Genomic DNA, 13,475 nt, shown 5'->3' on the forward strand with positions numbered 1-13,475 from the left:
TAATATACACATTGATAGAAGGATGTCAGTATCTCTTCTGATGTTTTAGAGCCATGACCTGCCTCATCAAGGATCTGATTGTTCCTGTTATAATTCGCTGCCCTCTTGTGACCAGAGTGGGCTATTACCTCTGCATCTCATTAACAAAGGCTGGAGCTCATCAAGCCGAGGGATCAACAGGTGTATCTTACCTGGGTTCCTTTTTTACACAGGAACCTTCAGTGTGTTGTGCTGTGTCCTTATAGAGTTGGCTCTGTACCTTCAGATATGTCAGACCATCCTGAATTGACTGTTTTTTGGCTGTTTATTCATCCATTCCACAAGAACCCTTTAATCAGCTCTGATCAGACCATTTATAAAACTAGTGTAACCGGTGTAACCTCTGCGTTGTGTTGTCAAGAAGTGAACCACAATGCTCTGGTCTCAAACGTCTTTATTTTCTGACAGAGATGATAAAAAAACAACGGAGATGATAAAAAAACTTTTGCTCCCTGCCGGAGCAAAAGAAAACACTCACCTATCCCACAGAGTAGAAGACAAGAGAGAGAGTTTCAGCGGGACATGGCCATTTTATAGGAAGACATGGGGTTACCCCAGAAAGAATACAGGGGCACACAGGGCCAAACCAAAGCTCCGCCCGGGGAGGAATACCCGTCAGGTAACTCAAATTAATACAATTTTCTATGATTATACATGTTGCATAATCCCTGTTACACTAATTAGAATCAATAAGGATCAGTGGCTGATGGATCTGAGCACCTTTAGTTTTGCTGGATGGTAGCAGGACATCTTCCCATCCCTGATACACTTGACTACTGTGCAGATGTTAACAAAACCTCAGATATTGGGCCTGTTGCCTATTTTTACAGTATCACCATTCAGGCATATTGCAACAGTAGCTCAGTGATTTTGCTTATGTTTGCTTTTATTTTGTTAATTTAGGCTTTACTGAAGATAAAACCAAACCAAACATGTCTTTTTATTATATTTGTACTGCAATTTTCAGCCAAACTTGACGTTTGGGAAGAAGATTATTTTGTTCATCAGTGTGTCTATTGCATACAATGCTCTAAATTTCCCTAAATTTGGATTTTCTTGTCCCTCTACCAAGTCATGGCAGCAGACACATAGACTGTAAAAAGAATGGACGTAGCGTCCGTGACGTCACCCATTGGTTTGGGGGAGTCTGTTTTGTGTCTCTACTACGGGGGTTTGAGCCGCGCCATGTTGGATTCTACTTGCCATATTTGGAGCGGTGCGGCCGTTGGCCGGCCGAGAGCCCGCCCACTGGCCTCGAAGCAGCGGTCGCCGGACCTGTCACTCAACGGTTCTGCGCCCTAATTGGCCAGAACTTTAAACCTAATAACAGTAAAACGGTAGAGTTTAAAAAAAATTCACCCCCCTCAGAGTGTGTGCGGGGGTAGAAACTATCGGTTGAGACCAAAAAAATGAAATGTACCAGGCTGTAAATATGTTTTTTAAAGCTGTAAAATCGGCTATTTTAACATGGGGCTCAATTGGAGTTGCTCCCTTCTGGAGCCAGCCCCCAGCGACAGCCGAGGGGATTGCAGCTTTTTGAACGCGGAAGTGAGCTTCACTTCTCAGACCGACAACTGCCCCCTTGAGCAGACAACAATAAACCCAAGTCCAGACTTCTCCTCTCAGAGTCCTGGTGGCTCGAAAGCTGCTTCGTCCTCTTGTTCCTGTGCTCTAATAGAGGGTGAAGAAGACGAGTCCCAGCAGCAGGTGGACCATACCCAGTCGGACACAACAGGCGTCACCGGTAGCGGTTGTAGTTGTTGTGGCATTGGTGGTTGTTTTTGTGCCATTATTACACAAGTTGGTGTCACAGCAGAATGGTTTATAGACAGGAAAACCTTGCTGGAAGAGCTGGGCTCCTGGGTTGGTCACAGCGTCACACACGTTCATAGAAATACAGCCAGAGATTGAAGTGGTGGGCCCAGTTTTCACTGTTGATCAGGAGTATTCAGTTAAAACTAGTCATGTTACACTACAGATACTACAGGGAAAGTGTTTCATGAAAGCAATGACAAAGAGTCTCAGCTCACAGCTTAATAACTTAGTAGGTTTGACATACAAGTTTTGCAGGAAGAAACTTATTCGAGTAAAATGAGGTATCTTCAACAATTAAGTAGTTGAGCAAACTGCAAACAAGTGAAAGAAACTCTAGAACAAGAATGATTGCAGTATCTCCGTCTCAATGTTTTTTACTCACCGCTAAAGCAGCGGTTCTCGTTTGCCTTACACTGTAATGGCGTGGTGCATTCAGTGTCGAGAGCAGAGTCACAGGAAAGACACTGCAGACCACTGTTCAAGTTGGGATCCAGGACTGAAAACAGAACTTGTTAGAAGACGGATTCACATGTTCATCTCTTATCTTTATTTACCAAAGTTACTCCTGTACTCACCTGGGAAGGGCTCTGAATTACAGTTGTCTGTGTTGCAGACTTTTATAGACACAACTGCTCTCATAAATCCATAGTTGTATGAATATGTCTGAAACTCTGTGGTCGGCCACGAGACGAACGGGACACAAGACTTGTTGATGAACTTTCCTGAACCTTCATATAATGTGCTGTTACCTGCAGGGTCACAAAGTTTGTTATTGTTGATGGAAGGAAAACACAGATGGTCTATTTTACTGTAAAAATCAATTGTACCTTCAAGTGAAGTTGTTATGCACATGGAGTCTGAAGGACATGTGATTAATTTAGTGTCTGAACATTGCAGATCTGTGCAGTTCTGACACATGAGTGCTCCAGCTGCAGCAGAGAGAAAAACACAGGTCAGGTCAAATTATAATCTCATGTATTACAATACAATGTACAATGTGTAAAACTATCAACAGCATCCGACTGCCGGCCACTGATTGGCTAGAGAGTGTCGTCACTGGAAGAGACATGAAACAACAGCGACTGTTGTTGTTCTTTCAATCGAGTTGAATGACTACTGTGGCAGAACCACACTGTGGTCCCGACGACAATGTGCATACAAGTGTGTTTGGAGCTGATATGAGGATTCAAAAAAGAGAGCTAGACAGAGCAACCGTAGCAGCCGTGCTATGACGACCCCGCCCACGCTGAGTAGGAACTATGAAATACTCAATTGTATCGGAAAATGACCAAAACCAAGTAGAGCCGAGTAGTGCTGTACTGTGTAAGGTAGTTGTTTCCTGTTCTGTTGAGACAGAAACAGGGTTAACGATGAAGATAGTCACAACATATCTATAATTTTTAGCTCTCAAATGTTTTGAAGTTTGTCGTTTTGTTCCTGCAGAAGCTCTACCGTAAGAAGTGGTGAAGTTACCGGAGCTGCAGAGCGCCCAGACCAGAGTCACAGAGAGGATCGGCTTCATCATGATGAACAGGTAAGTTTACCTGAACGCACCACTGCTCTTTATATACACCTAGGACAGATGGGATGGGGTGTTTCCCCGTTATACCAGCATGATCATTCATTCTCTTAATTAGCTGGTAAAACATGTTGACACACCTCCACACATGCACGCCTGTTTTGGTTCATTCAGACTCGTCTAGGACTGTGAAAAAAACCCAAAGTTCAACATTCAGATGAGATGAGAGTAACTTCTTTTCTTTATTTTTCTTTTTAAATTTATTTGCTATACATTTTGTTTGCTTCTGTCTGCTTTTGCTGCAACTTAAGTTTCCCCTTTGTGGGATGAATAAAGGATTATCTTCATGAGCAGTCAGTGTGTTAGTCTGGCCCAGGTTTTAAGAAACTGACAGTTAAGGGAGAAACCTACATTATGACATATGAGTCATTTACTGTTAATGGCTCAAACAGGCTGAACTACAAATCAACCCTGAGAAACTATGATGCAACACACAGCAAAGACAGCACAGCACAGACAGCACTGCTACAGACAGAACTGCAGCTACAGACAGAACCACAACTACAGACAGAATCAATCCGTCAGTCCTGGGCCCTGGCAGTCCACCAACACAAAAACAAAGTGCTCATTTTTCAGAAAAGGTCCGCACTACAGAGAAACAACACCAACTTCACAAACATATTGAACAAACTAATGATTACACATATTCAGGACTAAAAATCTCAATCTTTCAGATCAATAAACACAGAACTATCAATTAGAACCTGGCTCAAAATATTCAAATCAATCACTGAACCAACCGTATTATGTGGTATAGCGAGGTGTGGGGCATACAAACTCAACAAGACTGGACAAAATGGGACAAGCATTCGACTGAAATCCTGCACACTAAAGCACCCTCCAGGTGCAGAGAGGAGCTTTAAACTTTGCATGCAGAGCTGAAGTAGGTCAATATCCTCTACTATTAAATATTAAAAAACGACCCCCTTAATTTCTGGAATCATATGAAAATAAGTGAGTCACTCTCCTATTCCTGCAAAGCCCAATGGAGCCCCCTCTGCCTCCTAGTCCTGAGGTTGGGTAAGCTGTCAACCACTCAGGTCATTACACCACAGCCACCTCACCTGCAGTAAACAAACACCCACAACATCAAAGACAACCAAATAATAATTAAAGAAAAAGAAAAACACAGAATTGTTGGACAGAAATTCTAAATTCCCATAATAAAATGAAAAACACATGTGGCCCTAAACAGACAATACACTGTTGCAAACTACCTCAGTATAACACCTGATCAGAAACTGAGGAGAACAATGACTAAATGCACAACAACACACCTGGCTGCTTTGACTGTGACCAGGGAAACAGAGCTGAATTTCTTAATCTAGTGTAACCTTCCACCATCCATCCATCCATCCATCCATCCATCCATCCATCCATCCATCCATCCATCCATCCATCCATCCATCCATCCATCCATCCACTATCCTTGTCCCAGTTTACATGCAACTGAGAAAATCGAATAACTGACAGGAACGTGTCCTCCTCCTCAACACCAGGTGGTGATTATGCGTCGTTTCAGTGGGTTAATACGGGCCCTTTTCCGGTTAACCTATTAGCCAGGCAGCAGACCCGCATTTTCGAACAACAGCAAGATAGTTAATCCTACAGCTTTGTTCATCTCGTACGTAATGAGCGTGTTACTTATTGTGCAGATACGGTGCACGCTATCCCCTCGTGGTCATGGTGATTTTGAGAGGCAGAGCGCCGTAACGTTACAAGAATAGCTTCTGCAACCGACTTTCTTGGATGTTTCTTGGACTACGAACCCCCCACCCGGGTCTCCAGATGCACTTTGAGGAATAAAAAACTACTCCGGAGTATTCATCAGCATGAGGGTGAGTAAATAATGACTGAATTTCATTTTTTGGTGAACTATTCCTTTGATCGGAGTTGGAGAACTCCAATATTAGTCTGACTAACACGTTTACATAAACTCAGTTGTGCAGTTATAGTCGGATTAAGGCAATCATTTGGTTTTCTCACGTGTCATGTAAACGTCTGACTAAAAGACATATGAGTAGTAGTAAAAGACGTATGATAAGTGGACAGACAACTACGTGATCGTGCTATTACATGATGATTGAAACAGCATTTTTACAACCCAGTATTATAAAGCATACGGCCGGGAAAAACAAGAGCAGAAAAAAAACAGGCACACCGAATGCGCAGTTATCTAAAACATTGCATGCCTTGCAGTGGAGAGGGCCAAGTGAGAGCAAGCTCCTGCCTCTTAAATTTTGCAAGGAACTTTCTTAGTGGAAACAGGTAATTGAACTAGACCCAGGGTGGGCGAAGCCATCTGCCTTGACTGGTTGGGTGGGAATAGAGAGAGGTTGTTGTCTTAACACGAAGGAATATGTCTCAGTCATATAATCACACAGCTGGATTTACCCGTTAGCTTGGTTAGGTAATGTAGCTCCAACCCATCAGCTCCACCCACTGTGGTAACTGTAACCTTGTTGTTGAACATGATTTTTCTCCAGTCCTCATTAAGGGTGTGTAACGCCGCATTATGTAATAATGACGCATTATGTAATAATGTAATAAATCTTCACGTCATTATGTAATAACGCCGCATTTTGTAATAATCTGCCGCATTTTGTAATAAAAATCTTGAACGCAATATGTAATAAACTTTGCCGCATTTTGTAATAAGTTGTTACATTTTACATCACTTATTACATATTGCGGGTGTTACACTTTTTTATGAAAAAAATGTAATAATTTGGTGCATTATGTAATAAACCACCAAAATGGATGTCTTAATTAGAAAAAACATTAACAATAATACACGCTGCTCCTCCTCCCGGCTGAGCAGAGCGGTCTCCTCCGACAGCCTGTCTCCCCCCTTGCCCACCGACAATAATACGCCCGGGTCATGTTCGTCTGTGGAGGGATGACATGGACCACGGTCCGACTGGAGCTCCAGGCCGGGTCCAGCTCTGCTCCAGCAGCGGCAGGGGCGGCTGGGATCACCGCCCCCGGAGCCGCAGCTGGGGCAAGCTGGGGGGGGGGGACTAGTTATTAGTCAAACTCTACATTTTTACCGTTCACTATGCATTTATATTATTATTCATATGGGCTCCACCTGTCAATAAGACACACGTGGAAGAAGAGGTGCAGTTTATTATGTTTCACCAACGAGGAGCTGTCATTACGCACGACTTTTACGCACTGCTGCGCGCTCATTAGTGTCCGTAATTAAACCTTGACACTCATATCAAATCAAACTTACATTACAGACAGGTGGATTGGGTTCTCTGTCTCTCTCTCCCACTCCGAACAGACAGACGGACGCAATCAGAAAGGAAACAGAGGCTGCGCATTGATCCTTTTTTCCTTTCTGGGATCAAACGGATCATGTGCAAAACAAGCACTCCATATTAATAACATATATCGCTCATTATGCTTCCAGCCTGTCTAGCCTCTACCTGGTGTTTTTACTAAACTTAACCAACTCCTTTCTTCATTGCCTGAACCTAACCAAAGCGAAATTTACTTTTTTCCCTCCCTCTCTCTGCTGTCAGCAGCAGCGGCGGCTGCAGCAGGCTCGCGCCCGTGAAGTGAGCTCAAGCCGGCCAGGTTCAGCCGTGCTCGAGCGGGGAGTCAGTGGGATAGATAGATAGATAGATAGTTAGATTTGACCGTCCTACTGGTTTTAGAAATTAATTCATATTTATGATTCATGCATGCTGGTATGCTTAAAGTCAGTGTTATTCTGATGGTCCTAATGTCTTTTTTTTTCTAATTAAGACATCCATTTTGGTGGTTTATTACATAATGCACAAAATTATTACATTTTTTTCATAAAAAAGTGTAACACCCGCAATATGTAATAAGTGATGTAAAATGTAACAACTTATTACAAAATGCGGCAAAGTTTATTACATATTGCGTTCAAGATTTTTATTACAAAATGCGGCAGATTATTACAAAATGCGGCGTTATTACATAATGACGTGAAGATTTATTACATTATTACATAATGCGTCATTATTACATAATGCGGCGTTACAGGGTGTTAATTTATCCACGTAGCTACAGTTTAGTTCCATGTTAAATTTGGTGACTGAATGAATCTGTCTAAAGTAATCATAGGGTCGTTGTATAGATGGTGCTGTGTTGTTGCACTTACACTTTGCTTTGTTTCCTTCCTTATAATACGTGAATGATAAATAATCCTCCTCTTAACCACAAAAATACTGAACTAACAGTTCAACAAGACGACGCCCAAGTGCTTTTGAAAGAGAAGAAATCTGTATTTTGGATTTTAGAGCTCAGCTCAGAGGAATCCACACCAAGCTTCACTTCAACATCAAGATAAAAATATTTTTTTTAAATGACATAGCATAAAATAAAACTTAAATAACAACCTGAGATAAAAAACAACAACCAACAACACAATATTTGGAGTTGAAGGAACACAAACAATTAAATGAATCCATTCACCAGAATATAACAGCAAAACATACAGTGACTCTGCCTTGTTTCCCAATCTGTTTGCTTTTTAAAGCCTGTTTTAATTTACTATGAAAAACAAGAAGTGGGTGTGATCATTTACCAGGTATACATTTTTATATTTAGCTAAATGCTGCCCCCTGTTGGTACAGTAGACAGTGAGATGCAGATGGTATTGTGACACTTGGTAAGAATGTATATGCCCTGAAATCTCACTTTGTATATAGAATTTTTTTTTCTGGGAAGTCAATATGCTATGATTTTATGTTTTTATATTACAAAACAAAACAGAGCTCTTAAATAACAGCTGTTAATGCATCTACTGTATGTGTTTATTGCATCCATGCCTTTTCTTCCCACCTCAGCTTTACCCAGACTCCATCCACTTTTCCCTAAATTTGGATTTTCTAGTCCCTGTTTACCAACTCATGACAGCAGAGAACAAAAAACCCAAGTCCAGACTTAAGAAGCTTCTTTCAGAGTCCTGGTGGCCTCAAAGGTGTTTTGTCCTGTGGTTCCTGTGCTCTAATAGAGGGTGAAGAAGAAGAGTCCCAATAGCAGATGGATAATACCCAGTCTGACACAAGAGGCATCACTGGTAGTAGTTGTAGTTGTTGGTGCAGTTGTTGTGGTTGTGGTGGTTGCAGTTGTTGCAGCAGTGGTTGTGGTTGTTGCAGCAGTGGTTGCGGTTGTTGGTGCAGTTGTTGGTGCAGTGGTTGTGGTTGTTGGTGCAGTGGTTGTGGTTGTTGCAGCAGTGGTTGTGGTTGTTGGTGCAGTGGTTGTGGTTGTTGCAGCAGTGGTTGCAGCAGTGGTTGTGGTTGTTGCAGCAGTGGTTGTGGTTGTTGGTGCAGTGGTTGTGGTTGTTGCAGCAGTGGTTGCGGTTGTTGGTGCAGTGGTTGCAGTTGTTGCAGCAGTGGTTGTGGTTGTTGCAGCAGTGGTTGCGGTTGTTGGTGCAGTGGTTGCAGTTGTTGCAGCAGTGGTTGTGGTTGTTGCAGCAGTGGTTGTGGTTGTTGCAGCAGTGGTTGCAGTTGTTGGTGCAGTGGTTGTGGTTGTTGCAGCAGTGGTTGCGGTTGTTGCAGCAGTGGTTGTAGTTGTTGCAGCAGTGGTTGTAGTTGTTGCAACAGTGGTTGTTGGTGCAGTGGTTGTAGTTGTTGCAGCAGTGGTTGTGGTTGTTGCAGCAGTGGTTGTAGTTGTTGCAACAGTAGTTGTTGGTGCAGTGGTTGTAGTTGTTGCAGCAGTGGTTGTAGTTGTTGGTGCTGTGGTTGTAGTTGTTGCAGCGGTTGTGGTTGTTGGAGCAGTTGTTGTGGTTATCCCAGTATTACAATCATTGTTGGTACAGCAGGTTGGATTGCTGACGGTACCAATACTTTCCAGGAAGGGCAGACTTCCCACGCTGGTAGCAGCAGCACACATGTTTGAAGATGCACAGCCAAAGGTTGGTGTGGTTGTGGACCCACTTGTCACTGTAGAATGAAAAAATGATTATTGTATAAATTCTTATAATTTTTGTGAATTCCAGCTCATTCAGTTTACACCTCTTAATGGAGAATAGTGTGTTATTTGATTTAGATCAAAAGGTAGATTATTGATAGTTTGAGGTTTTTTGCTCAAAAACAGACTAAAATGCGTGTGAAAAGTGTAGTCAGGACAGATGTCAGATAAGGAGAACACTCACCAGTTGATTGAAAACAGCGATCCTGAGATCCAGTACACGTTAATGAAGTGGTGCATTGAGATGTGACAGGGTCACAAGTCAAACATGACAGGCTGTTGGCGGCCTCAGCAGTAGGGACTGAAACAGAAAACAACATTTAAGTGTCACAAAATGAAAATAGAGTTTCCAGTATTTTTGGTCTTCAATAAGATCACAGCCATCCCTCTGTACTTACAGGATAGGGTTTGTGAGTTGCAGTCATCTGTGTTGCAGCACTCAGCTGATGCCAGCGCACTTTGCACACCCAAGTTCACTGAAAACGTCTGAGCACCTGTGGCTGGACACAGGGAGGGCGCTGCACAGCCTTTGGTGATTTGCTGTGTTGGAGTTGTACCTGAAACAGCTACACAGTCCAAGTGCAGTTTGTTAATGTTGATGGAAAACACACATGTATTTTAGTGAAAAGTAATCGACAACATGAAGAGGAGACTACCTGAAATAGAGGCTGTCACACACATGGTCTCTGTGGTGCATGCCACTGATGATGTTGTTGAACATGCCTGATCTGTGCAAGTCAGACAATTCAGTGCTCGAGCTGCAGTGGAGAGAAAAATAAACGTAAAGTCAAAGGTGTGCAATCTTTAGGGTTACAGGGTTCGATGGTTTATAAGAGTTTCAGAAATCTAATCATCATGTCATTATCATTTGTTGCTAAACACCCCATTTCCACCTGGTGATAACATCCGTCTCAGGTGGTCTGATCACACCCAAGACTCGTTCAGGATGCATCTGAGACAAGGGGGGGAGTTGTGGGTTCTACAAGTGAAGACCACTTCTGCGTTAAAAAAGCTGCAGTTCCTGTCCGGCCTCTAGGGGCTGGTTCCGGAAGTGAGCAACTCTCCATTGACCGCCATGTTAAAATAGCCGACTTTACAGCTTAAAAAAACATATTTACAGCCTGGTTTTTAGATTTTAAGATGTAGTGGTTGCTATGGTTTACAGATGATTTGAATTGTCCAAAATTTCACTGCTTTTTGTTTCTTGTACTGTAGTGAGTGAATTTTCCCCCTGGATTTTGATCGTTTCACATGGTCAGCTCTGGTTGATTGAAATAATTAATCATCTTTTATTTACTTCTAGTTTTTATTTATCTGTTAAATATTGGTCGTCTTGTACCTGCAGAATCTCTACAGTAAGAAGAGGTGGTCTTACCTGAGCTGGCGAGTGCCCAGACCAGAGTCAGAGAGAGGATCAGCTTCATCATGATGAACAGGTGAGTGGATGGTGACAGTGCAGCTGATCAGCCTGCTGGACTTTATATAGCTACTGTACAGGTGCTGTACGTTCATGTGTACCAACGTCAGGGTTTGGGTGTGTTCCCATTTTTTACAGCAGGATCATTCAGACGGTCATCCCCTCTTTTGTTCAGTGGACAATCATGTGAATACCTTTTTAACGCCCTTTATCATGGGCGTCGCACCCGTGGGGGATGGGGGTGTTTCGACACCCCCACTTTTATAGCAAAATAATTTCATCCCCCCCACATTTTCCAATGGTAAACCCGTGTGCCCACCCCTCGCTGTGCACCAGCATACAAAAATGGAGCGCACCTCAGCCTCAGCCTCCTTACGCTGCATGAAAAGGCAGTGGTCGAATTGAACGGGCATTCACCCAATCACAGACCGCTGTCCGCAGTGATCAGCTCCGGTGACCACGGCGCTGTTGTTTATCCCCGTATTAATTAAACCCAGACGCGGCCCGACACACGGTGCTGAAGCACGGACCAGCGCGGTCCAACTTTTAGTTCTCGGTCCAGACTCCGAACCCGCGCGTCTGATTGGGTTGGTTGGACACGTCAATCGCTCTGGTCGGACCTCACCGCTGAGAACATGTGTGTGTGCGCGCGCGCCTGTTTGTTTGTGTGCGCGCGTGTGTGTGTGAGAGAGAGAGAGAATCAACACATAACCCCCCCCCCACACACACACACTGTAAAGAGCAGACAGGAAAGACAGTAGTGTTTTTCAACCTTGGGATCAGGACCCCATGTGGGGTCGCCTGGAATTCAGATGGCGTCGCCCTAAATGTCTAGTAGGCCTAATTGAAAAAAAGAAATTACTGATAAAAATATTTTTTAAACTAATTATCATTCTTAAAAAAAAAAAAAAAAGATTAAAAACACCACACACAATCCTAAACAACTGTAAGAGAGAGAGAGATTTTTTGAAGTAGCCTACCTAATGATAGTTCATTTGTTTATGTTCTGTCTGTTCAGCAGGTGGTGGTGGGATTCATAATGGATTAGAATTAGAAGTGTATCTCAAAATTTTTTGAATTTTACTCGAACACAAATACAAATAGAAATACTTTCCCCCCCTCAACAAATACAAATACCGGATGCTTTGCCCACCCCTAATTGCTAGTATTAGTGCATACTACTAGAATATTGATTGAGAATCGCATATAAGACCCAAATGACACGTTAAATAATACTGATAGCAATATACAGCACTTAAACGCAATTTTTACTTGGTTGGCTGGTAAATTATCTGCCTGGCTGGTAAAAAAATTCACTTACCAGCCTGAAAAAGTTAGTTTTGGACCCTGATTGGAAGCTTACTCTTTTGGTGATCTAAGGTGGGCTCAGGTCAATTATATCTTTTCGAGAGAGTTTTCAATCCAGCCATGAAGTGCAGAGTTTTTTTCAGGAACGTCGTAGCATAGGTAAATCCACCATGATAACTCTGTGATAGTGATTAAAAATTGTATTTTGTGATTAAAACTGAAATTCAATTTCCGTTCTTTGGAACACCCCCACATTTAAAACCACTGCTCCACCCCTGCCCTTTATAGTGTCATCAGTGTTAGTATGTTTGTTTAAATAAGAACCAAAACCAGAATGATGAAGGTTAAATTCCTGAATTCCACATTTTAATTCCACATTTTAATCTCCTCTGTTTTCTGAGATGTTTTGGCTTCTTGTTAATACAGTTGTAGTTTTTTCAATGCTATACACTGAATGTGTGTTTTCCCCAGTGTGTTTGTCCAGTACAATGCACTGACAAGTTCAAGGGGAAATTTTACATACTGTTAAATAACAAACTGAACTCCTATGAAGAAACCCTGAAAAACTGTGACTAAAATTCGTACCACCTCTCTTAGTAATCTGTTCATCCCTTCATAATGCAGGGGGTGATCTAACAAATGATACTTGATCTCTTCATCATTTCATCTTATAGATATTTGTGTTTTACTAAATGTCATAATGAACAATTAGATTCGTTATGGATTGTGAGGTCACAGTGACCTTGACCTTTGAACACTAAGATGAACATAATGAAATATTTAGAAAATCCTTTAAAGTCTTACTGAGATATTGTGTTTATGAGAATATGACTGACATACAGAAAACCTGGACTGTAACTGTCAATGACTAATGAGCTGTATATTTTATTTTTATTTATTATAAATGAAATGTCTAAAAACCAGAGGATCTGTTTCTATGTGAAACTGACCTGTGTGTGTTATAATCAATATACAGATCCTGTTGTTGTTTCAAGTCAGACATTGTTTTGACAAGCAGGAAACGGTCTGACATACCTGCTCCTCCCTCCCTTGTACCTCACACTCTACCATCACACAGCATTACTCACCCATTCACTAACACTGTTTACATACGCAGGCAGACTGTAGTCTCTGAGCTCTGCCCACTGTGGCACCTAACTCACCTGTCAGGTGTCTGGTCAGTGGTCAGACTCGCATGTCGTCTCTGTCCTGACTCTGAGGTGTGCTGGTCTACGTCTGCTTCTACTAAGTGTCGATGACTGAAACGGATCGTTCAGTGCAACCGGCTTATTTATGACGAATAAAATAAGTTTTAAGTTTAAACTAAGTACTTAGATTTTAAAAAGTATTTTTTGTACAGATTTT

General features: G+C 42.2%; 2 protein-coding genes across 5 annotated transcripts; both read right to left on the reverse strand.

Annotated features, from left to right (window-relative positions):
- Positions 1-1,640: 1,640 nt before the first annotated feature.
- Positions 1,641-3,379, reverse strand: LOC146989286 (threonine-rich protein-like). Its single transcript, XM_085773181.1, has 3 exons — positions 3,307-3,379; positions 2,237-2,350; positions 1,641-1,970 (listed from the first exon to the last, which is right to left on the reverse strand). Exons 1-3 carry the CDS (start codon positions 3,377-3,379, stop codon positions 1,711-1,713), a joined length of 447 nt encoding a protein of 148 aa, XP_085629307.1. The 3' UTR covers positions 1,641-1,710.
- A 4,955-nt stretch (positions 3,380-8,334) lies between these two features.
- LOC146989287 (uncharacterized) lies at positions 8,335-10,812 on the reverse strand. Of its 4 annotated transcripts, none has more exons than XM_085775227.1 (6): positions 10,761-10,812; positions 10,042-10,143; positions 9,784-9,951; positions 9,570-9,686; positions 9,205-9,357; positions 8,335-8,514 (listed from the first exon to the last, which is right to left on the reverse strand). In XM_085775227.1, exons 1-6 carry the CDS (start codon positions 10,810-10,812, stop codon positions 8,420-8,422), a joined length of 687 nt encoding a protein of 228 aa, XP_085631353.1. In that variant the 3' UTR covers positions 8,335-8,419. The 4 variants fall into 4 exon arrangements, with proteins under 4 accessions (XP_085631353.1, XP_085631352.1, XP_085631351.1 ...); XM_085775226.1 differs by having other exon boundaries at positions 8,335-8,511; positions 9,136-9,357; XM_085775225.1 differs by having other exon boundaries at positions 8,335-8,760; positions 9,040-9,357.
- Positions 10,813-13,475: the final 2,663 nt, after the last annotated feature.

The sequence above is a fragment of the Trachurus japonicus genome, chromosome 4, assembly GCF_045865225.1.
Source record: "Trachurus japonicus isolate A0001 chromosome 4, Traja_1.0".
Taxonomy (NCBI): domain Eukaryota; kingdom Metazoa; phylum Chordata; class Actinopteri; order Carangiformes; family Carangidae; genus Trachurus; species Trachurus japonicus.

Bases quoted from the DNA above. Each gene is read 5' to 3' on its own strand.
- LOC146989286 (XM_085773181.1), bottom strand. From the start codon at position 3,379: ATGATGAAGCCGATCCTCTCTGTGACTCTGGTCTGGGCGCTCTGCAGC. The intron at 2,351-3,306 runs GTAGAGCTTCTG...TTCTGTTTTCAG, and splicing joins TAACTTCACCACTTCTTACG to TCCTGGATCCCAACTTGAAC. The intron at 1,971-2,236 runs GTGAGTAAAAAA...CCTGATCAACAG, and splicing joins CGAGAACCGCTGCTTTAGCG to TGAAAACTGGGCCCACCACT.
- LOC146989287 (XM_085775224.1), bottom strand. From the start codon at position 10,812: ATGATGAAGCTGATCCTCTCTCTGACTCTGGTCTGGGCACTCGCCAGC. The intron at 9,687-9,783 runs GTAAGTACAGAG...TTTCTGTTTCAG, and splicing joins CAACTCACAAACCCTATCCT to TCCCTACTGCTGAGGCCGCC. The intron at 8,779-8,961 runs CAACCACTGCTG...CCACTGCACCAA, and splicing joins AACCACTGCTGCAACAACCG to CAACCGCAACCACTGCTGCA.